Below are 23,349 nucleotides of genomic sequence, written 5' to 3'. Positions count from 1 at the left end.
ACTGTGTTAATCCGGGCCACACATGTCCTTTTTTGTAATATGTTCATTTCCTTGTCTGTGTAATTATGTTTGCAACTGACTCTCCTCCAAGTCACATTTCTCCCTTTGGAAACAAATGATAAAATGAACTGAACGAAACTATAATGAATAAAAAACACCTCAGATGATGCTGTTGTGGATCCACCACTGCCTGACCTGCCACACCACCGAGTGACCCATTTTAAAAACATTCACCACAGTTTATTCATACAGAGACCAGCTCCAGCATTAGAGGACGTTTGACACATTTCTCAGTTCCTGCAGCGGTGGAGCTCAGGCAGAAGTGATGTTTAGTTTCAGGTTAATCCAAAGTTAAAACAACTCGGTCATGTTAGTGTGATTTTAATGGTGTGAAATAAAATTGTTTAACCTCTTAACTCCCGCCTGAACGGATCCCATTTTCTCCTGCCCTAATCAAAAAGCTTCTTGGGGAAAAAGCACCAAAGCAGCCACAAAAAATGAGAAGAAAACAAGGATGTAAACGCAACAAAAATGTGACAAAAACTCAACAAAAATGTGACAAAAATTCCACAAAGATATGACAAAAATGTGACAAAAACTCAACAAAAATGTGACAAAAACTCAACCAAAAAGTGACAAAAACTCAACAAAAATGTGACAAAAATTCCACAAAGATGTGACAAAAATGTGACGAAAACTCAACAAAAATGTGACAAAAACTCAACAAAAAAGTGACAAAAACTCAACAAAAAAGTGACAAAAACTCAACCAAAAAGTGACAAAAACTCAACAAAAATGTGACAAAAACTCAACAAAGATGTGACAAAAACTCAACCAAAAAAGTGACAAAAACTCAACAAAAAAGTGACAAAAACTCAACCAAAATGTGACAAAAACTCAACCAAAAAGTGACAAAAACTCAACCAAAATGTGACAAAAACTCAACAAAAAAGTGACAAAAACTCAACCAAAAAGTGACAAAAACTCAACAAAAAAGTGACAAAAACTCAACAAAAATGTGACAAAAACTCAACAAAGATGTGACAAAAACTCAACAAAAAAGTGACAAAAACTCAACAAAAAAGTGACAAAAACTCAACCAAAAAGTGACAAAAACTCAACAAAAATGTGACAAAAACTCAACAAAGATGTGACAAAAACTCAACCAAAAAGTGACAAAAACTCAACCAAAAAGTGACAAAAACTCAACAAAAAAGTGACAAAAACTCAACCAAAATGTGACAAAAACTCAACCAAAAAGTGACAAAAACTCAACAAAAATGTGACAAAAACTCAACAAAGATGTGACAAAAACTCAACAAAAATGTGACAAAAACTCAACAAAAATGTGACAAAAACTCAACCAAAAAGTGACAAAAACTCAACAAAAATGTGACAAAAACTCAACAAAAAAGTGACAAAAACTCAACAAAAATGTGACAAAAACTCAACAAAGATGTGACAAAAACTCAACAAAAATGTGACAAAAACTCAACAAAAATGTGACAAAAACTCAACCAAAAAGTGACAAAAACTCAACAAAAATGTGACAAAAACTCAACAAAAAAGGGACAAAAACTCAACCAAAAAGTGACAAAAACTCAACAAAAAAGTGACAAAAACTCAACCAAAAAGTGACAAAAACTCAACCAAAAAAGTGACAAAAACTCAACAAAAAAAGTGACAAAAACTCAACAAAAATGTGACAAAAATTGAAAAAAACATAAAAAAGGAGACACAACACAGCAACAACGCGAGGAAAAAGGTCAGTTTTGTAGGTCTTAGCTTTCAAATGAGGTGCTACACAGGCCTATAGTGAAAGAGGACAGCCTGCATTGGGTTTAGGCGGGTGGTAAGAGGTTAATGTACCTCAAAAACATGAACACAGAAACAGGTGGGAATGAGAGGAAACGAGACGCCTCTGTAAAGAAGTGGTTCTGCAGGCTGTGTATTTTCAATACGTTTCCAAATCCATTCCCACATTGGATCATTTAATTTTACATTTATTGATAATTTGTATGTTCTTGTTTTCAACACATTCCACTTTGATTAATAAAGATTTTCAACTGGACCATGTCATTAATTAATATCTAGGATGTAGTATTTTAGTGTCCCCTTTATTTTTTGAGCAGTGTATAATAGATGTCATCAAAATATATTCTGGAGTGTTTGGAAAATGAAGGGTAAACCTGTGAACACATCCCCATCTGCTGGCTGCACTGGGGATAACAGGTGCAAGCCTGAACTTTAATACAGTCATTTAAATTTGCATATTCAAACAGAAAAAGTATCTTGATAGTGGCAGTCAAAGTGCATGATTTGTATTTCTCCATTGCAGTCGATAATTACCCTCTGGTAATTATATATATATATATATATATATATATATATATATATATATAGCTATATGTGAATAGGTACGCATGCACATATGTATATATACATATTAAGGGGAAAGGAAGAAAATGAAGAAGAAGAAGAAGAAGAAGAAGGTGAAGGTATGATTTTGTCCACCTGTGATTATCCAAAAGAGGGTGGTTGTTCTCACCATGAGCTTGGGTTTTAATTTATTTTTATTTTATTTTTATTTTTATCCTTGTAATGAATTTACATTCACATGTGTGTGTAGAGTACAAATAAATATTTGATCACAAAAAAATAATAATAAAACGTAGACAGTCTTCTACCAAAGCCCAAAGCATTAGGCCAAATCCACCAGCTATGTAGTTGTTCTGGGCAAAACAAATCTAAAGGTTTCTCTCAGGTCCTATAACCACCCACACACACGCTGGGTCATGCAAGCACTAATACATTTATTTCCACATTGACACTTATAGAATGTACATAATTTAATTCAAAGGTCTGACTCTATCTTTTATCTTGTGGTTAAAGATCATCAGTGTGAGTCCACTACAGTCCAGAGGCTCTGAACTGGTGCATCGTGGGATGAATTTCAGTTGTTTACCAAAACTTTTGACGCCGTGTTCTGAGTTTATTGACAGTTTGAGCCTCAAGATCGACGCCTAAACCAGCAAAACTGAGCAAATAGTTGAAATGAACTTTATTTATTCAGGTCAACACGACGTAGTGTACAGTATATCACAAAACACACTGTAATTCCCCACAGATTTTTGTTGATTCAAGCATTGGTCACACGTCTGACATCAGAATAATTCAACAGAGCTGATAGTGGGAACTCTAGTCATAGTGTCCGTCCATTCTGCACTAATTTCTGAAATGGAAAAACTCACAAAGAACAGACTGTTCATATTGAGATATGCACAACCTCTGGAAGAACAAGCTGCTCTGTCACAAACGCTATGGGACTGATATAAAACACATTACAGTATTAATCACACGCGGATTCTGCAAAATATCACACAACTTTGTATCTTTTTTTTGTGCAAATTTGGCAACGTGAATTCTTCGATGCTTTATGATTACATTATGTTTCCATCTTGTTTTGCCTCCTTCAAAGGTCTGCGAACGACCCACTTAAATAGTTTTTGCTTTTGTTAGGTCGCTGCTCGAATCACTGCTGGAGCTTGTGGTTAACAGTGCGGTATCAGTGAAGTCCCCATACCTGACTCTGAATGGAAGCTGGTCATAAAGATAAGCCAAGGTCATGAACCCTGCGACCCCCAGTTTGGAAAGTCCTTCTTCTATTCTTAGCCTAAAACAATAACCCGCTTTTCTATGGCACAAAGTCACTCAACAATTATCAAAACAACAGTATTTTTTTACAGACTCGTTTACAGAAGCTAAATATTGAAAGAAGTGTAGTCTGGAAGAGGCTCGCACCCCACTGAAAATGGTTCCTCGACCCATGGGTTTAGACCAGGGGTAGGCAACGTCAGGCCCGGGGGCCAAATCCGGCCCTCCAGCACAGAACCCCTGGCGCTCAACATGATATTGAGAAATATGATTATGCAAATACCTGTTAACCTCTTAACTCCCGCCTGAACCGAGAGGATCTTTTTCCTCACGTCATCAGATTTTTTTTTTTCCATCATTTTTTTGTTGGGTATTCAACTCATTTTTGTAACTTTTTTGTCATTTTTTTGTCATTTTTTGTCAAATGTTTGTAATTTTTTTGTCAATTTTTAGTCAAATTTTTGTCTTTTTTTTAAATAAATTTTTTGTCATTTTTTTATCCATTTTTTGTCATTTTAATCACATTTTTGTCATTTTTTTGGTCACATTTTTGTCATTTTTTGTCACATTTTTAAAGATCTGCTTCACTCTGAAGCAGGGCTGGACTGGCAGAAAAAATCGGCCCGGGACTTTTGGGTCAAGACTGGCCCTCTGAAAAAAAAACATATTCAATGCAATAGTCGAGGTGATGAGCAAAACAATAAGCCTTGGCTTGAACTAAAACAGTATAAGCCACAAATCGAGGACAATAGTTAGGCCCGAGCGCCATCAGGGCTGGCGAAGGGCCTCTTGTTGCATTTTGTTTCTGCCAATTTCAAGCTCACACCTCAGAGTCTCAACACTTTAATCTTGTCATTTATAACTTGAAGGAATTTTTGTAAAATGACTTAACAATCTTAAAATGTGCGTTCCGTTAATGAAGTTCCACTCGCGACTGCAACACAAATAAACTTCTCAAAACCAACCAAATGATCAAACTGTAGGTTGAAGATGAAACAGTAAAACTCACCACAGAGTTCAGGAGGTGAGGAGTGAGAACAGAAATCCGAAAAAGGCCAAACATTGTGAATCCTTTCAATGGAAACTAGAAGATTTCCAAACTGCACTGACGACGAGGGGCAAGACAGAGTCACCTGACAGCTCCCAGCATGCACTTCTTTGCAAACATTTGTCTAAAATATATAAAAAATAGAGGTCTGAGGTTCTGTGGGTTCTGGAGGGAGTTACAATAAACTATTTCCTCTTATATTCGCAATGTGAGGGGCATGAGTGTTATGTCCCAGAGGCCCATAGCTCATTATACAAGATTATCTGGGAACCATAACTCAAGAAAGCTTCACTAGAGGGGAATAAAAGGCATCACATCCCTCTAGTGGTGGAGTTGTGTAATTGCATAAATGTAATGATAGAGATTCTGATGGCTTTTCCCGTTAATTGTGGGCCGCCGTAAGGTATTATGGGCCTTATGTCGGTGTGATCGGCCCATCCGGCCAAAAGTACGTCGGCCCACCGGGAAAACTCCCGAATCTCCCGATGGCCAGTCCAGCCCTGATCTGAAGACTAAATGAACACATCACAGAGGAAACAGAAAACCTTTCTCTGGGATTTTTACAGTTTGTCATATCAACAGAGTCTCAGTCAATGCTTGATGTTAGCATGCTACCGGTTAGCAACGGTCAATCAATCAACTGTCATTGGCTTCAACACGATAAACACGTGTGGCTCACATCTATGAACACTGAGGAAATACTACAGTAACAGCTCTGACCTCTGACCTCTGTCACATGTCATATCCAAAGTTTTGAGTCTGGTTCAGGGTTTTCTCTTGGAGAGGTCGGAGCTGAGCTGTTGCAGCTAAATGCTAATCAGTAGCATGCTAACAACTTAAACACTGACTCACTGGTTTCTTCACATAATCGTGCGTCTCTGGGGCCGTGTTTTTACTCTTTTCAGATAGATAGATAGATAGATAGATAGATAGATACATAGATAGATTTTTCTCACTTTTTTGTAAATTTTTTATGCATTTCTGTCATTTTTTTGTACATTTTTTGTTAATGTTTTCTCACTTTTTTCACATTTTCATCCTTGTTTTCGTTTCAGTTCTGTCGCTATTTTCACACCGTTTTTCCTGAAGCTTTTGGACTGGGGTAAAGCTGGAGAAAATGTGCTCGGTTCAGGTGGGAGTTAAGGGGTTAATATTGCCTGCAGTTCACAAACTATCCGCCAGGGGGTGCTGCAGTGCCCTCAGCACCCTGGGTTCCCACGGCCTTGCATAATACCCCCTCTTTAAAGGAATAGGCCACCGTTTTTACATACTGAGATATGTTCTTACCTTAGCTTAGACGAGTTCTTTAGGACCTGTCTGATCTTCCCCCGTGCCTTCAGTCACGTAAACACAGCGCAGACGGCGTTAGCATTTAGCCTCTCCCTCTCTCCACTATAGCTCCAAAACAGGTCAAGATAGAAGCTACCAAGCTCTTCCACGTTTTCCCTATTTAAATATGGTTACGTGAAGTGTTCCACTACAAAGTATAATTACACAAAATTAAACAATGTGGATTTTCTAAGCGGATAAAAGGGGGGACTATATTGTAAGGCGTAATAATACCAGGAGTAGTTTGACATCCGCACAGTGAAGTGAAGATTGCTGCGCGGATTTCGAACATATCTCAGTATGTAAAAACAGTGGCCTGTTCCTTTAAGGTTTAAATATGTATTTGTGGAAGTGTTGCATTCGCGCTAGTTTGGGCCCGGCTGCTCCGGAGTCCAGGGCCGTGTTTCAGTCCCAGTCCGCCCCTGCAAATCAGCGTCCGCGCACACCTGGCTCTGGCGCTCAACACGTGCGCCCAAAACAAAAAAAGGCAATAGGCAATTAGTGACAAAACCTGTTCGACTTTTGTGACTCACCTAATGACACCGAGGCCGCCCTCCCTGCCCCCGTCCCTGCCCCCCGTCCCTCCGCTTAATGATTTGACAGCGCCGTGCGAGTGAGGAGTTAACCAGCAGCGAGCATGTGGTTAATCTTCTCTGAGGCGCACACGCTCTCAGCCCTCAAAGCTCGGAGCTCATTCCCCCCCCCCGGACGCCAGCGCGCTGAGGTCCCGCCGCCGCAGAGATGGAAGTGTCGGCCCTGGCGAAGAAGCTGTGGTGCGTCCACAAGCAGCTCATCCTGGTCGTCTCCCCGCTGCTCTTCCTGCCGCTGCTCTTCACGCTGCCGGAGAAGGTGAGGAGGGGAATTTTTATGGCCGATTAAAGACATTCAGTGGGAAAGTCGCGCCTGCCAAGTTAGAGGCTGCTTTTATTTGCGAGGGGAAAATGTGCCCCCACAGCCCGTTGGGATTGTAGACTCTTCAGTGATGGAGAAAACCGCCCCGCTGCGCGTTTTTAGGGCCGATCTCCAAAGAAATACGCACGAGATTTGCAAAGTGAATTCGCGCATTAGGCAACGTGGGGCGATTGCTGCTATTTTTAAGAGTGTCGCCTCTGTATTGTTGCCTTCTCCAATCACAGCCTGTTGCTTTCTTAACCTCTTAACTCCCGCCTGAACTTTTCTCCAGTTCAGTAGGCCATTGTGTAACGCCTCATTTGAAAGCTAAGATCTACAAAACTCATCTAAATGGATCTTTTTCTTCACGTCATCAGATTATTTTTTTCCCCATCATTTTTTGGGCTATTCAACTCATTTTTGTAACTTTTTTGTGTTTTATTTTTTATTTTATTTTTTCGTCACATTTTTGTCGTTTTTTTGGTTATTTTTGTCAATTTTGTTGTAAATGTTTTGTCACTTTTTGTCATTTTTTGTGTCATTTTTTGTCAATTTTTGTCATTATTTTTGTGACATTTTTTTAATCAATTTTTGTCATTTTTTAATCAGATTTTGTCATTTTTTTGTCAATTTTTGGTCAATTTTTTGTGTCATTTTTTGTGTCATTTTTTGTGTCATTTTTTGTCAATTTTTTGTCATTTTTTGTGTCATTTTTTGTGTCATTTTTTGTGTCATTTTTTGTCAATTTTTTGTCATTTTTTGTGTCATTTTTTGTGTCATTTTTTGTGTCATTTTTTGTCAATTTTTTTTCATTTTTTGTGTCATTTTTTGTCCCATTTTTTGTGTCATTTTTTGTCCCATTTTTTGTGTCATTTTTTGTGTCATTTTTTGTGTCATTTTTTGTCAATTTTTGTCATTATTTTTGTGACATTTTTTTAATCAATTTTTGTCATTTTTTAATCAGATTTTGTCATTTTTTTGTCAATTTTTGGTCAATTTTTTGTGTCATTTTTTGTCAATTTTTTGTGTCATTTTTTGTCAATTTTTTGTCATTTTTTGTGTCATTTTTTGTGTCATTTTTTGTCAATTTTTTGTCATTTTTTGTGTCATTTTTTGTGTCATTTTTTGTGTCATTTTTTGTCAATTTTTTTTCATTTTTTGTGTCATTTTTTGTCCCATTTTTTGTGTCATTTTTTGTGTCATTTTTGTGTCCATTTTTTGTCATTTTTTGTCATTTTTTGTCATTTTTTGTCAATTTTTTGTCAATTTTTTGTGTCATTTTTTGTCAATTTTTTGTGACATTTTTTAATCACATTTTGTCATTTTTTTGGTCTTTTTTGTCATTTTTTATAAATGTTTTGTCACTTTTTGTCACACTTTTGTCATTTTGTCGTCATTTTTTGTGTCATTTTTTTGTGTCATTTTTTTGTCAATTTTTCATCAATTTTTGTCATTTTTTGTCTTTTTTTTTGGTCAAATTTTTGTACATCTTTTTTGTCACGTTTCCATCATTGTTTTCATCTCAGTTTTGTCGCTATTTTCACACCTTTTTTTCCAGAAGCTTTTGGATTGGAGTAAAGCCAAACTGGAGAAAATGTGCTCGGTCCAGGTGGGAGTTCAGGGGTTAAAGGTCATGTGAATCTATGGGTTAGAGCAGCGGCGGTTCCCAAAGCGAGGCCTCACAGGCAAAACAAGCACTTTGGACGGAAACATCAACTTATTTGTCAGTATTTATCCTATTCTCATCGTGTTTTTTTAATGCTTTCAAACCTGACTTTTTTAACGGAGTGAGTTATTGCTTCTATTGGGGGGGCGCGGACGGGTCTTTGATAAGGGTGGGGGGTTGACGCTCTGGACTTTGCGAATGCCTTGGGTGAGAGTTTGACCTTTCCCGCTCTTTCAAGAGGCTTATTGACCTGGCATCTGAGTCTAGACGTCGCCTTTTTGTCGTTGCGTAATTTGTCTGGAAAACTGGAATGATTAGACACCTTTTTTCAGAATGATTACGGTGGTCAGACATTAAGAAAAAGGGGGGAAATCAAATCTCAAGCACAGTTCATTCCTCAAACCTGCAGCTCGGTAGCTTTAGGAGCTCTCTTACGGCTTTCTGCATGAGCTTGAGGAGCCAAGTGTGAAATATGACCATCAACAATACTCTGAATCTCTTGTTCACTAATTATGCTGTTTACTCAACTGTTCTTAAATCATCTCTCTGCCTTTTGATTTGGTTTGAGTCGCTCTTTTTGGAGTTGTCGTGTGAAGTGGTGACGCCTCTAAACTCAAGTCCAGGTGTCAGCTTTTTGTTGCTTTTAAGTTTAGTGGACGAATCACGGAGGAACTTCAGAAATGCCCTCTTTGCCTTTTCCTACATGTAACTTTTTGAAGAAATTGCACTGCGTTTCATTTTGTTTAATATTGTCCACTTTAATTTGACTTGCAAAATCTACAAGTACATTCGACTAAACCTGAGGTGTTTGGTTACCTGGTGATCAGAGTTTAAAGGGGCTAGATGCAAGTTTGCCATTTTATACTCACTGCTGCCACCTCAGGTCATACATGTAACTGCAGCTTCTATATTAAAGCAGTACTAAGTAACTTATTTACCTTAATAAATCTTTTCCGTTGTCCCTGTGGGGGTGATACAAGTGTTTATGGGATGATTGGAGGGTCTTTCATCTCCCCCTGGTGTCTCTGGCCAGAAAACCATGTTTGCAACTTGACTGCCCCCGGTGCGGAGAAAGCAATACACACGAATGGAATCACGAAGAAGAAGCTAACATGCTAACGGGCAAAGCTAACTGCGGGCTAACGTCACTTTAAACAGTATTTACAGCCAAGTTTGAGGGGAAAAAAATATTTCTATTGTATAATTGGATGCACAGTAACCCTCTCTCCCTTCGCCTTTCCTGTCTACTCTCCAAGACAATTAATAAATTAAAAAATAACTTGCTACTACACCTGCAGTTGCGCTTATGGCCTTTAGGGGGAAGAGTTACTTAGTACTGCTTTAAGGGGAGACACTACAGGCAAAACTCAATTTTTTCAGTTTTTGGGCCAAATTGGTCTCTGAACATATAAGCTTTCACTCGGAAACCAAAAATATACCTAATCTTCACAGTAACATGTTTAAATATTGCGCTGATTCAATGTTCCCCCATAGACTTATATGGGAGAACACAATTTCAAGGGCCTTTTTCTCAAAACACATTTTTCTGTCATTGTGGCGACACTATGTCCACGTCAGTCGGACCTAAAGACATTTTCCAGCCTTGGACTGAACAATATTTGGAAGATTTTTTCAGAGGGATTTTTTATTATTAAATCCCTTAAGCCCCATTTATTGAGTTTTGAATGTCAAAATAAGGCGAAAATTAAATTTTTACAATTTTTTTCCACTAAAAAACAGCTTATTTTAAAACTAAACAGGAAATTCAAAAAACCCTTGTGAAAAGGTCTTGGCAACTCATTTATCAATAAAGTGAAACCGTAAATTTGAATGTAGCTCTATCCATTATTCAGATTTCGTCGCCGAAAAGATGGGAAATTTTTAGGCATTTTTAGGCATAAAACACCTTGTTCTTATATGAAAACTTGCAATGTATTTTCTTCTCACATTTATGCCAGTGATCGACAGCAACAGTTTCAAATTGATATCTGTAAATATACATTTTTACCCTATTCACCTGCAGCGTCTCGCCTTATTAAAGGGGGGGTATTATACAAAATTGACTTTTTCAAGCTTACATCATGTTATTACGTCATTCCCTCATTAAAAACATGCCTGATCCTTTAGTGACAGTGCAGAGGCAGTTGTGGTGAACAGGTCTGAGCTCATTCTACACATTAGGGCATTGTTGGAACATGGAGGTGGAGGAAAATACAGAATTCTAACATTTTTAAACTCCCTATAGTCCCTTTAAGTTGGCTCTTATATTAACCTTGCAATGTTTTATTTATGAAGTGTGGAATATCAGGGAACACACTGTATATCCAGTGTGGGTTTTTGTTGAATGCAGTATTTCATTGTTAGAACAAAGATGTCTATGGCCACTGGGGATGTGATGATTAACAATAATATCGTTATTCACGATTTAAAAAATGCAGCCATTCATCGATTGTCCCATTGTTTGAATGTAGTGCTAGAAGATAATCCCTAAATCCATTAGAAAACCAGTGCCGGTTACTTTACAGGGAGTGGCTTCGTCTCCATGGAAATGTGACTAAAGTCAGCAGTATTACTTTTAGTTTTGATTTGAGTGTCTTGTAAGCCCATGCGACACTTAAATAAATAAATGAATGTTACAGTAGTCATGGGGTACTTTTTACTTCTACTTGAGTAAAATTATAATGCAGTGGAAAAAGGAACATTTTTACTCAACAGCACAGATACTCCAAGTAAATATTTAAGCGGCAAATGCTTAAGTTTGATATATAAATAGATGTAGTTGGTCTCGTGCACCGTCTTTAGAATTATGTTGTTTTTCTGTATTTTCATGCCATTTTCTTTGTAAATATCAACATCTCCACAGTATTTTATGTTTTGTTTCAAACTATTTATGGCGTCAGTGAAAATCAGACTTTTCAACTAACATTTTCTCCAAGTGCTTTTGTTTGAGTCACTGCTTTTTACTTCGACTTCTAGTAAATCTTTTGGCTACTCCACCCACCTCTCGAGGACTCACTATTACCCAGGGATGACAAATACGACTTAGACTTACAAAATATAATGTAAAATATTGTCCTTTCCTCAAATATTTTTGTTGAACATGCATTAACCTCTTAACTCCCGCCTGAACCGAGAGGATCTTTTTCCTCACGTCATCAGATTTTTTTTCCATCATTTTTTTGTTGGGCGTTCAACTCATTTTTGTAACTTTTTTGTCATTTTTTTTGTCATTTTTTGATCAAATTTTTGTCATTTTTTTGTCACATTTTTGTCATTTTTTGTCGTTTTTTTGTCATTTTTTTGTCATTTTTTTGTCACATTTTTGTCACATTTTTGTCATTTTTTTGTCATTTTTTTGTCATTTTTTTATCCAATTTTTGTCATTTTTTTGTCATTTTTTTGTCACATTTTTGTCATTTTTTTTGTCACATGTTTGTCATTTTTTTGGTCACATTTTTATCAAATTTTTGTCATTTTTTTGTCACATTTTTGTCATTTTTTTTGTCACATTTTGTCATTTTTTTGTCATTGTCATATTTTAGTCTTTTTTTTGGTCTTTTTTCCCCCCATTTTTTCGACAATTTCTTGTAACATTTTTGTGACATTTTTGACACTTTTTCATCAATTTTTCATCTCTTTTTTGTCACATTTCCATCATTGTTTTTGTCTCAGTTTTGTTGCTATTTTCACAGCTTTTTTCCAGAAGCTTTTGGACTGGGGTAAAGCCAAACTGGAGAAAATGTGCTCGGTTCAGGTGGGGGTTAAATAAGCCAAAAAAGCTGAAATTGATCCTGACCCACCATTAGAGAAGCACTGCTCTGACTCGATGCCTTGTCTTCACTTTGCAGGAGGGCAGATGTCTGTATGTGGTGGTGCTGATGGCCACTTTCTGGTGCACGGAGGCCCTTCCTTTAGCTGTGACTGCGATGCTCCCGGTTTGTCTGTTTCCAACCCTGGGCGTCCTGCCGTCCAAGAAAGTGTGCCCCCAGTACTTCCTGGAGACGAACTTCCTGTTCCTGAGCGGTTTGGTGATGGCGTCTTCGATCGAGGAGTGGGGCCTGCACCGGAGGATCGCCCTGAAAGTCCTGAGTATCGTCGGAGTCCAGCCCGCCTGGTCAGAACATGGTTTCTTATATATATGACACTTCACCCACTTTGTGTGGTTTGGTCCGAGGGGCCGATGGCGCAGATTGACAGCCTTACTTCCATTCGTCGACCCCAGGGCAGTTGTAGCTAAAAAATGAGCTTAGTATGAAATGAATGAATAAAGCACAGTAAAATGTCTGAGTGTCTTAAGAAAAAAACTAAAAACTGATGCGTTATAAATGTAGAATAAATTTGACATATTTAACTTGATTATTTATAATAATGATAGTGACAGCTAGGTGTACATTACATATGTACAGCGCCTCTCGAAAGTATTCATACACCTTGAACTTTTGCACATTTTGTCATGTTTACAACCCTAAACATAAAGATTTAATTTTGATTTTTTTTACTGAACGTTCACACACAAGTAACCGACAACTGTGAAGTGAAAGCGAAATGATACATGATTCTGTTTTTTTTTTAAATAGAAAAGTGAAAAGTGGGGCATGCATAAGTATTCATACAGCATTTTCTGAGTGCATTAAATTGCCTTAATAACATTCCTCATGACTCCAGAATGTTCAACCTAACCATTAAATAGAGGCCACCTGTGTGTAATCTACTCTCAGTATAATTACAGCTGTTCTGTGAGGGCCTCAGAGCTGTGGTCGGAGTGTGTTGGTCACTAAACAACATCATGAAGGTCAAGGAGCACCAGAGAGGTCAGGGATAAAGCTGTGGAGAAGTTTAAAGCAGCGTTAAGTTATATGAAGATTTCCCAAGATTTAAACATCTCCACCCCAAAAGACTTGCTGCTGTTATTGCAGTAAAAGGGGTTTAACAAAGTATTCATTCATGCTGTATGAATACTTATACAAGCCCCACTTTTTGGTTTTCTATTTAAAAAAAAAAATCAGAATCATGTATTTTTACATTTTGCTTTCACTTCACAGTTGTCTGTTACTTGTGTGTGAACGTTCAGTAAAAAAAATCCAAATAAAATCTTTATGTTTAGGGTTGTAAACATGACAAAATGTGCAAACGTTCAAGGTGTATGAATACTTTCGAGAAGCACTGTGTATACATACTTACTTACTTACTTAAACTACCGGACTACGTGTGCGGTTATACGAAAATAATGTACGATTGTTAGCCCCCACCAGCCAATCAGAATCGAGTGTTCACCCAGACCATGGTATAACACCTTTTAACGGACACCCTCCAGCCAATCAGAATCGAGCCACTCCTTGTCAGCACGACCTATGCACCCATAGGCCCCGGGGCTTAAACCGGCCCCGGCTTGTAGGCCCTCAGCCCTTCAGCGTCGTAGTTTCTGAATGATACGAGAGAGCGCCGAAAAATCACATGTTTCAGCACGGGCGCTTTGTTTTGGTTTTTAATCACGGAGCCAGGCCCACCTTAATGCACCCATAGGTCATGGGGCTTAAACAGAACTGTAGGCCCCCACCCCCCCTCAGCGCAAACCCTAACGCTAACGCTACCCTATAACCCTAAATCCCACAAAAACCCTAACCCTGCTACTCCTACATGTGTCCCTCTGGGCCAGGCAGGGCGGGCCGACTCCAGGTAGTCAGGTACACAAAGCTTAGCACAATCATCACACGGTTAGTCATGCCGCAACGTGAAGTGATTGACCGGAAAATTTTGATTCACACCCACTCACTCTAACCCGAGATGACTCCACTACACGTTCAGCTTACTCATTAATGGAAGCAATCAGAGCCATTTTATGAATTATATTAAGTTTTTTTTTGTTTTCTTTTTTTTATAGGCCCCTGGTTCCCTGGGGGCCCTGGGCTCCAGCCCATGCAAGCCCAGTGGTTAAGGCGGCCCTGCACGTATTAGCGCATATAAAGAGGACAGATTCAGACGGTCTCATTGCAATGTGTAGCGTGGATCCTAAAACAGAGCAGACATTTGGGATGGTGCGCGTATCTGCGGGCGCGTGTCTGCGGGCGCGTGTCTGCGGGCGCGTGTCTGCGGGCGCGTATCTGCGGGCCTTGCCGCGCCTGTGGGTTTATTGTATAAAAAAGCTGTGGCATCAATAAGAGGCGTCGTCAATGGAGTCGCACGGTTCTGATGGATTACTCATCAGAACCGGTTCTCCTTGTAGATACAGGCTACTCGGTGCTGCTCCAGTGGGACAAAAGAGCCACTACAAGGAGGCTCTGGAGCCGCGGGTTGCCGACCCCCGTGATAGGCCCTTGAATACGATAGGCCCCTGGGCTCCAGCCCCTGCGAGCCCATTGGTTAAGGCGGCTCTTCTTGTCCATAAGTTCCATGTCAAGATTAACTGTTTTTGCAATTATCAGTTTTATAAAAGTCGGTGAATTGTTGGAGGTGCAGGTTTACTCACGGTGAACCGCAGTCACGCCTCATTAGCCTCATTAGCCTCATTAGCCTCATTAGCCTCATTAGCCTCAGAGCATTGATGCCAAACGGTTCGCACTCATCGGTAAAGACTGAAGAAACTCCGTCCAGCGTGAAATCCAGCCCATAATAATCCAATGTGCAGAGAGAAAATTGTATCCATTTTCACATGAAAACTGCATTGTGTTTGGGAAGAGTCCCAAAAGCACCATGTGCAGCTGCGTTCGTCATGTTACTGTAAAAACAAAAGTGAAACTGTGCCTGGATATCAGATGACGGGTTAATGTGTTTCGGTCACTCAGAGGCCAAGGCACATTTATTTATACCACGCATTTCATACACGAGGCCACTCAATGCGCCAGAGACAATATCTTGTAGAACATGTTTTGAAAACATTCACACAAATTTTCTTCCTTCACATATTGCTAATAATAATCCATTGCCTATTTATTATTTTAAAATCATTATTTTATTAGGCTTATCATTATTAATTACATATGTGTAAAAGATTAAAGATAACATGGGCTGAATGTATTTTCAATTAAAACAACCCTGAAATTAACTTAAAAATGTTCACGCAATTTCTTGTTTGTTGTGTCTATTTAGACAGTCAAGGATTTGAGAAATTGTCAGTATGTTTTGATAATCGTGAATGTTCATAAAATTGCAATAATCATGACTCTAAAATGTGGAATAGTGACGTCTCTAGATGTAGTTTACTGCACTGAATGTGGACATGAATCGATATAAGACTTGAAGCTTGACAACTTGTATAATATTAGAAAATAAGATGCTACTAAATGGCAAACGCCCCTAGTGATTAATTGTAGGCATTAAAGAGGGGGTATTCTGCTCTTTTCAATCACATAGCACCAGTCTATATCACACTACAATGATGACAAACCTTCTGTTGGTCTCTAAATGCAGTAAATTAGAATAACTGCCTTGTATATAATCTCTCTCAAAATGGCTGTAGTGAATGTCTTGAAATAGGCCTCTGTCTCTTTAAGAACCTCTGAGCCTTTCAGACACGCCCCCTCCACACGCTGTCTGTGGCATCAGTGGGGAGGGGGTTCTGCTGAGGAGCAGTGGTTGGTTACTCACGCAGTGGCGTCTCCAGGAGGTGGGGGCGTTCCTAGGAGGACTCAGGCAAACCTATCCCTAAAATGGCCGCCATCAGAGTTTTTACAGATTACTCAAAAATACGTGAATGTGCCAAGGCAACACTTCTGGCATGTTTTTAACGAGGGAATGACATAATAACATGATGGAAAGCTTGAAAAAGTCCATTTTGCATTATACCCCCCCCCCTTTAACGTATCCACATTATCTCTCAAGCGCTTGACTTCAGTTCAGTATCCTCGTGGTATTTATACTTCACTGACTGCACCTGTGACTTTCCCCAGGCTGATTCTGGGGATGATGTCGACCTCCGCCTTCTTGTCCATGTGGCTCAGTAACACGGCGACCACAGCCATGATGCTCCCGATCGCCAACGCCATCCTGGAGTCTCTGTTCGGAGACCTGAAGAGCCTCAAAGAGAAGTGCTCCAAACGAGAGGAACTCGACAGTGACATCATCAATGGTAATCGAGGGTGGTTCAGGGAAAACTAACGCGACACTGGATCTTTTGACGTTGCAGAAGTGCCACAGTGAAAATGTGCTGTAATCGAAGCTAAAGACGGTCCAAACAAATACTGGAGCGTAGTGTGACCTTATTTTGGGTTAGTCAGTGTATTTTGTTGCTGTAAAGGACATCATTTTAGTGACAAATTATAAACTTTGTGATTACCGTAAATTCTCTAATACTGGCCTGTATTCCATTAGCGGTCGGGTCTCTGGCAGGGGCCGGGTCTCTGGCAGGGGCCGGGTCTCTGACTGAGGCCGGGTTCGCGGCTGGCGGAGGCAAATTAAAGCCGGTCTCTAAAACAGGCCGGGGCTTTTATTAGAAACTATAGCAGTAGAAATATTCCCCATGTTAGGAATTTGTCTCATACTGGTGTAAATGAAAACTCACGTGTATGAAGTAAACAAACGGGAACCCGGGCCGAGGGCGACGCTGCGGAGGAGCTGATCCGAGCGTAACTTTGACACAGATTTAGCCACTTTTCAAACCTCCAGTGACTATTTGTGGAAACAGGGCAACAAATGTTGTGTGGCCCTCCAGGGTTTTAATAAAGTCTCCATCGCGTCATCAAAGCACGTCCAGCTGCTCCGTGTGCAGGTCAGTCCCACGCCTCAAAATAACTCCTCCCATCAGCGCGAGCGTCTCATCTTCTCTCGGGTCAGTCTCATGATCGATCACAAACACAAACGCTCCGTCTAAACTCGCCTTTTACACAAGATAACAACAAATAATCCGGTCCGCGGTAAAAACGAAACAGAAACCTGCAGTGACATTGATGTCAAAGCTCCGCTAACAGCAACGAAACACTTCCTGTTGTCCCGACAAAATAAAAGGCGTCAATGTTCCAGCCGCTGGGAGAGGGTTTGAAATGTTAATTAATAAATAAACGTAATATTTTAGGTGCAAATGGACACAAATCTCGTCCGTTTTGTTCAAATATAAATAAAGGCCTGTCTTTAATTGTGGCCTGGTTCCAATAAAGGCTCAAGATGCCCTTGAGTAAATAAAGGCCCCGGCCTATATTAGAGCATTTACGGTATCTTCACAAATTGCCACATTCATGTATAATCACTAAACCTTTGGCTGCAGTGATGGTTGACCAGAGTACATGGTAGTACATAGCAGTACATAGTAGAACATAGTACAGGATGTTTACCTTTTATGTCTTTAATATGTAATCCAAGGAAGTGAACAAAGTTGGACAGTAGTCGACTAATTGATTATTGACACAGCGGCTGCTTTAGTCGGACATTAAAGACCTTTGGCACATTTCAGCCTGACATTTTAACTCCTCACACGTGTGCGATGTCTTCCCCAGGTCACGCCACTGTCAAGCTGCATTCACTGCCCTCTGTGCCGTCGGAAAAACAAGTTCTGTCCATAGACGTGTAAGGCAGCGAGATCTTCAAGAACATGGTTAGTTTTCTGTTTGTTGTTCTTTGAAAAAGTGCAGTTTGTTTTTGCGTCCAGCGTGGACAGTGAGCCCATTGAAACCCGGACCGCAGAGGAGATCCAGACCGAGGCCCAGTACCAGCTCAAGGTTTGGAAAGGGTTCCTGATCTGCATCCCGTACGCGGCCAGCATCGGGGGCACCGCCACGCTGACCGGCACCGCGCCCAACCTCATCCTGATCGGACAACTCAAGAGGTAACCAGGCGTGTTCCTCTGTCGAGCTTTGAGAAGTACAGTTCTCACGTATGGCTGTAATGATCATGGCTGCAAACATGGATAAAGGTAATATTCCACAACTGCATTCTATATTGTGACTATGCGATTTTAATGAATAAAGTCTAACGCTATTTATATTATAATGTAACCTCTTAACACCCACATGAACCGAGCACATTCCATTCTCCAGTTTTGCTTTACCCAAATCTAAAAGCTTTTTGAATAAAGTAAAATAACGACAAAAACGTGACAAAAACTCAACAAAAAGAAAAACATGTCAAACGCTTCTAAAATGTGACATAAATGCGGCGACAACGTGACAAAAAAAGTTATGATCACTTTTCTAGGTCTTAGCTTTCAAATGAGGCATTACACTGTTGGTCTCTAGTAGAGAAGCTCTTAGATTTGGGTAAAGCCAACTGGAGAAAATGCGCTCATTTCAGGGGTAAGAGGTTAAAGCCTAAAGGCTCATTCATACTTCACAAGAAGAACTTCTTGTTCTTGCGTCTCAGGGTGCAAGAACAAGAAGTTCTTGCGTCTTGTGAAGTATGAATGAGCCTTTTTATCTCCAACCAGTCGCTCGCCAAAGACTTTCTACATCTCTACATGCTTTGATAACTCAAATTTTAGATGCATTTTCTGTTTGTTCTGAACCTGCTGAACACAATCTGTAACAGTTGGTTCAATATAGTAAAGTATAACGACTAAACTCAAGTCACTTTCTTTGAAAACCATAGATACAGACGGTATCTCTGGAATCGCCCATATATGGTCATGTTTGAAAACAGTTAAGGGGGGGGAACAATTTTGAAGAAATCTAAACTTTCTCTAATTATTCAAAAACTACTTTAACAAATGCTGAATTATGAATATAGTTTCTACTAAATAAAGATACAAAGACATGGGGAGGAGCAAAGTGGTTCAACAGCCCATAAATACATGAATAACGGAGAATGCTAACTTGATGCTACATGTTAGCATCGGGCTAATGCTAATGGTTAGCTAGTGCTAGCTACAACTGCCATTTTTTCACTTCTACAGAACAATCTGCTGTGAGAAAATATCCATATGGGCCCGATTTACACTGGACTTTATTTGTATGCGATAAGTTCACATTCCACCAGAAAATGGCTAAAAAAAGTGGAAAATTGAGTTTCCCAAATTATTCTATTATCACCCATGGCGAGGCCACGCCTCCTTCTATGACGAGATGCCGTCTGTATCTATCTTGGCAAATAATTCTTCTGGATGAACTCCACCTGAGTTGCATTTTTCAGTTGCTTTTGAACATGAGTATCTCTCTGATGTTCATATTGTGTAAAAGCAGCTCGCCGGGTAAAAAGGTTGGAGACCCTGGTTTAGGCTTTAACCTCTTACCCTTAAGCCTTAAATCGGGTCCAAACAAGGTTAAATTCGAAGTAGATTTGGAAGATTATCGTAGCAAAAGGAATTATAAATCAGTCAGATGGAAAGTCTTGGCCTGACCAGAAAAAAAGTCGTCTCACAAACAAAAATGTTGTTGTAGCGCCTTTTAGCTTTGGTCACAGCAGTGGCATTGTTTCAATGAGCTTCTGCAATGTCAATAGAGCCAGTGTTGCATTGATTTCTCTCCAAGATCTTGCATTGATGATGGGCGGGGCTTCTCCAGCACATCCCAAAGATTCTCAATGGGGTTAAGACCTGGATTCTGTGGCGGCCGATCCATGTGTGAAAATTACCTCTCATGCTCCATAAACCGCTCTTTCACAATGTGAGCCCCACGAATGTCATCTTGGAATACCGTAAATGCTCTAATACTGGCCTGTATTCCATTAGCGGCCCGGTCTCTAACAGAGGCCGGGTTCGCGGCTGGTGGAGGCAAATTAAAGCCGGTCTCTAAAACAGGCCGGGGCTTTTATTAGAAACTATAGCAGTAGAAATATTTCCCATGTTAGGAATTTGTCTCATACTGGTGTAAATCAAAACTCATGTGCAGAAAGTAACAAACGGGAACCCGGGCCGAGGGGGACGCTGTGGAGGAGCTGATCCGAGCGTAACTTTGACACAGATTTAGCCACTTTTCAAACCTCCTGTGACTATATTTGGAAACAGGGCAAGCAACAAAAGTTGTGTTTTACACGAGATAACAACAAATAATCCGGTCTGCTGTAAAAACGAAACAGAAACCTGCAGTGACATTGATGTCAAAGCTCCGCTAACAGCAACGAAACACTTCCTGTTGTCCCGACAAAATAAAAGGCGTCAATGTTCCAGCCGCTGGGAGAGGGTTTGAAATGTTCATTAATAAATGAACCTAATATTTTAGGCGCCAATGGACACAAATCTCGTTTTTCTTTGTTTTCCTGGTCGTCCGTTTTGCTCAAATAGAAATAAAGGCCTGTCTCTAATTGTGGCCTGGTTCCAATAAAGGCCTGGTCCCAGATGCCCTTGAGTAAATAAAGGCCCCGGCCTATATTAGAGCATTTACGGTATGCCTGTGCCATCAGGATGGAATACCCTGGTCATTCAGGATGTTCAGCTGTTTTTTTTCTTTGGGCTCATAGTGTTGCTGAACCTAGACCTGACCGACTGCAGCAGATCAGAACAGTTAGTTACATCCAGGTGCATCTTCTAGTTATCTGGTTATTGCTAATATTGCGATTATGGTCATTTGCCGATATATTGTGCAGCCCTTTTACTTCACATGTGTTGCAGCTACTTTCCGGACTGTGATGTCATCAACTTCGGCTCTTGGTTTGCTTTCGCGTTCCCGCTCATGCTGCTGTTCCTGGTCGTGGGCTGGCTCTGGATCGCGTTTCTCTACGGGGGCCTGAACACACGGTAACATTTGCTCTTTCAGCAGGTTGTGATCATGTGATACCGTAAACTTGTACGCGTCTTTAGTTTCAATTTGGAACAACATTTCAGCCAATAATGAAAAAGGTGTCTGCCACCGGACCGGAGCAAGCAATACACACTAATGGAATCACGAAGAAGAAGCTAACATGTTGGGCTAGCACCACTTTAACCCCTTTACTCCCACCTGAACCGAGCACATTTTCTCCAGTTTGGCTTTACCCCAATCCAAAAGCTTCTAGAAAAAAGGTGTGAAAATAGCAACAGAACTGAGATGAAAACAATAATGGAAATGTGACAAAAAAGTGAGAAAACTTTGACAAAAAAGTGATGAAAAAATGTGACACAAAATGACAAAAAATGACGAAAAATTGATTAAAAAAAAGACAAAAAAAGACAAAAAATGACAAAAAATGATTAAAAAAAGACAAAAAATATGACAAAAAAATAACAAAAAATTGATTAAAAAAAGACACAAAATTGATTTTTTTAAAAATGACAAAAAAGTTACAAAATGAGTTGAAAACCCCACCAAAAAAGATGGAAAAAAATCTGATGACGTGAGGAATAAGATCCATTTAGATGAGTTTTGTAGATCTTAGCTTTCAAATGAGGTGTTACACTGGCCTACAGGATTTGGGTAAAGCTGAACTGGAGAAAATGCTCTCTGTTCAGGCGGGAGGTTAAACAGTATTTACAGCCAAGTTTGAGCGTATGTTTGGATGTACAATATCCCTCTGTCCCTTCGCCTTTTCCGTCAGCGTAGTATTTACTCTCCAAGACAATTAATAAGTAAAAAAATCGCAACATGCTACGACACCTGCAGTTGCGCTTATGGCCTCTAGGGGCAAATGTTGCTTAGTACTGCTTTAAATTGTTCAGAAAGAAACAAAATATCAAATAATTTTTCATAAGAGTCACTGGGCCAGGGACGGGCGCCTCCACCACTTGTGAGGGGGCGTCAGAAGAGGAGGTGCCTGCTCTGATGGCACCGCTGACGTTCATTTCCTCGTTTACATTGCACATTCTTTCTTAAGCCTTCGGGTCTCACAGGTCAAACTAAAACTTTATTTACCCCATCGTGAGCTAAACGCGAAACAAAACAAATGCACATGTTCACCCCCCACTCCCCCACAACTCCTCGCCCGGCCGCGTTCCTGCTGGGCGCAAAATGTCACGCTATCGTCAAGATCAGGCCCACTGTATTCTTGCAGCCGTGTTTAGTTGTATAGATCACACTTACACTACTTGCAACATAGTATTTTCAACACTATTAAATGGACTAAACAGAGTTTAGCTCAGACCTGTTCACCACAACTGCCTCTAAAATCCTGCCCTGTCACTCAAAAAGGTGTGAATTTGCATCCGAAATGCCGTCAAGCAGGAGCTTAAAGGGGGGGTATTAAGCAAAATGGACTTTTTCAAGCTTTCCATCATGTTATTATGTCATTCCCTCATTAAAAACATGCCTGAAGTGTTGCCTTGGCACATTCACGTATTTTTGAGTAATCTGTAAAAACTCTGATGGCGGCCATTTTAGGGATAGGTTTGCCTGAGTCCTCCTAGGAACGCCCCCACCTCCTGGAGACGTCTCCAGGAGCTTTCGTCACCAGCCGAGTAACCAACCACTGCTCCTAAAGCAAAAAATTGACAAAAAATGATGAAAAATTGGCTAAAATGTCACAAAAATTTACAAATATTTACAAAAAAATGACAAAAATGTGACATATGTACAAATCAATTGACAAAAAAGGACAAAAAAATGACACTGACAAAAAATGACGAAAAATTTACAAAAAATGTACGAAAAAATAACAGTGACAAAACATTTACAAACAATTTGACAAAAAAATGACAAAAATTGACAAAAAATGGACAAAAAAATGATAAGTGGCAAAAATGTCACAAAAATGTACAAAAAAATGACGTGACAAATTTTTTACAAATTGACAAAAAAGGACAAAAAAATGACAGTGTCAAAAAAAATGACAAATTGACGAAAAAATAACAAAAATGTGGCAAAAAATTGACAAAACATGATGAAAAAGTGGCAAAAATGTGACACAAATTTGACAAAAAAGGACAAATTTGACAAAAAATTTACAAAAATGAGTTGAAACGCCCCCAAAAAATGATGGAAAAAAAATCTGA

At 39.7% G+C, this 23,349-nt stretch overlaps 1 protein-coding gene across 1 annotated transcript in view; it reads left to right on the top strand.

Moving 5' to 3' along the window:
- Nucleotides 1-6,738: 6,738 nt before the first annotated feature.
- Nucleotides 6,739-23,349, top strand: part of slc13a3 (solute carrier family 13 member 3) — a 30,125-nt gene continuing 13,514 nt past the window's right edge. The window contains exons 1-6 of the mRNA XM_079558809.1: nucleotides 6,739-6,880; nucleotides 12,437-12,702; nucleotides 16,475-16,653; nucleotides 18,014-18,083; nucleotides 18,166-18,342; nucleotides 21,058-21,183. Coding sequence (XP_079414935.1) covers nucleotides 6,773-6,880; nucleotides 12,437-12,702; nucleotides 16,475-16,653; nucleotides 18,014-18,083; nucleotides 18,166-18,342; nucleotides 21,058-21,183 — 926 coding nt within the window. The 5' untranslated portion in view covers nucleotides 6,739-6,772. The remainder of the gene's footprint in view (nucleotides 6,881-12,436; nucleotides 12,703-16,474; nucleotides 16,654-18,013; nucleotides 18,084-18,165; nucleotides 18,343-21,057; nucleotides 21,184-23,349) is intronic.

The sequence above is a fragment of the Gobius niger genome (assembly GCF_951799975.1).
Source record: "Gobius niger genome assembly, chromosome: 6".
NCBI lineage: Eukaryota > Metazoa > Chordata > Actinopteri > Gobiiformes > Gobiidae > Gobius > Gobius niger.
The sequence above is the reverse complement of the archived record's forward strand: the minus strand, read 5'-3'. Positions and strand labels throughout refer to the sequence as shown.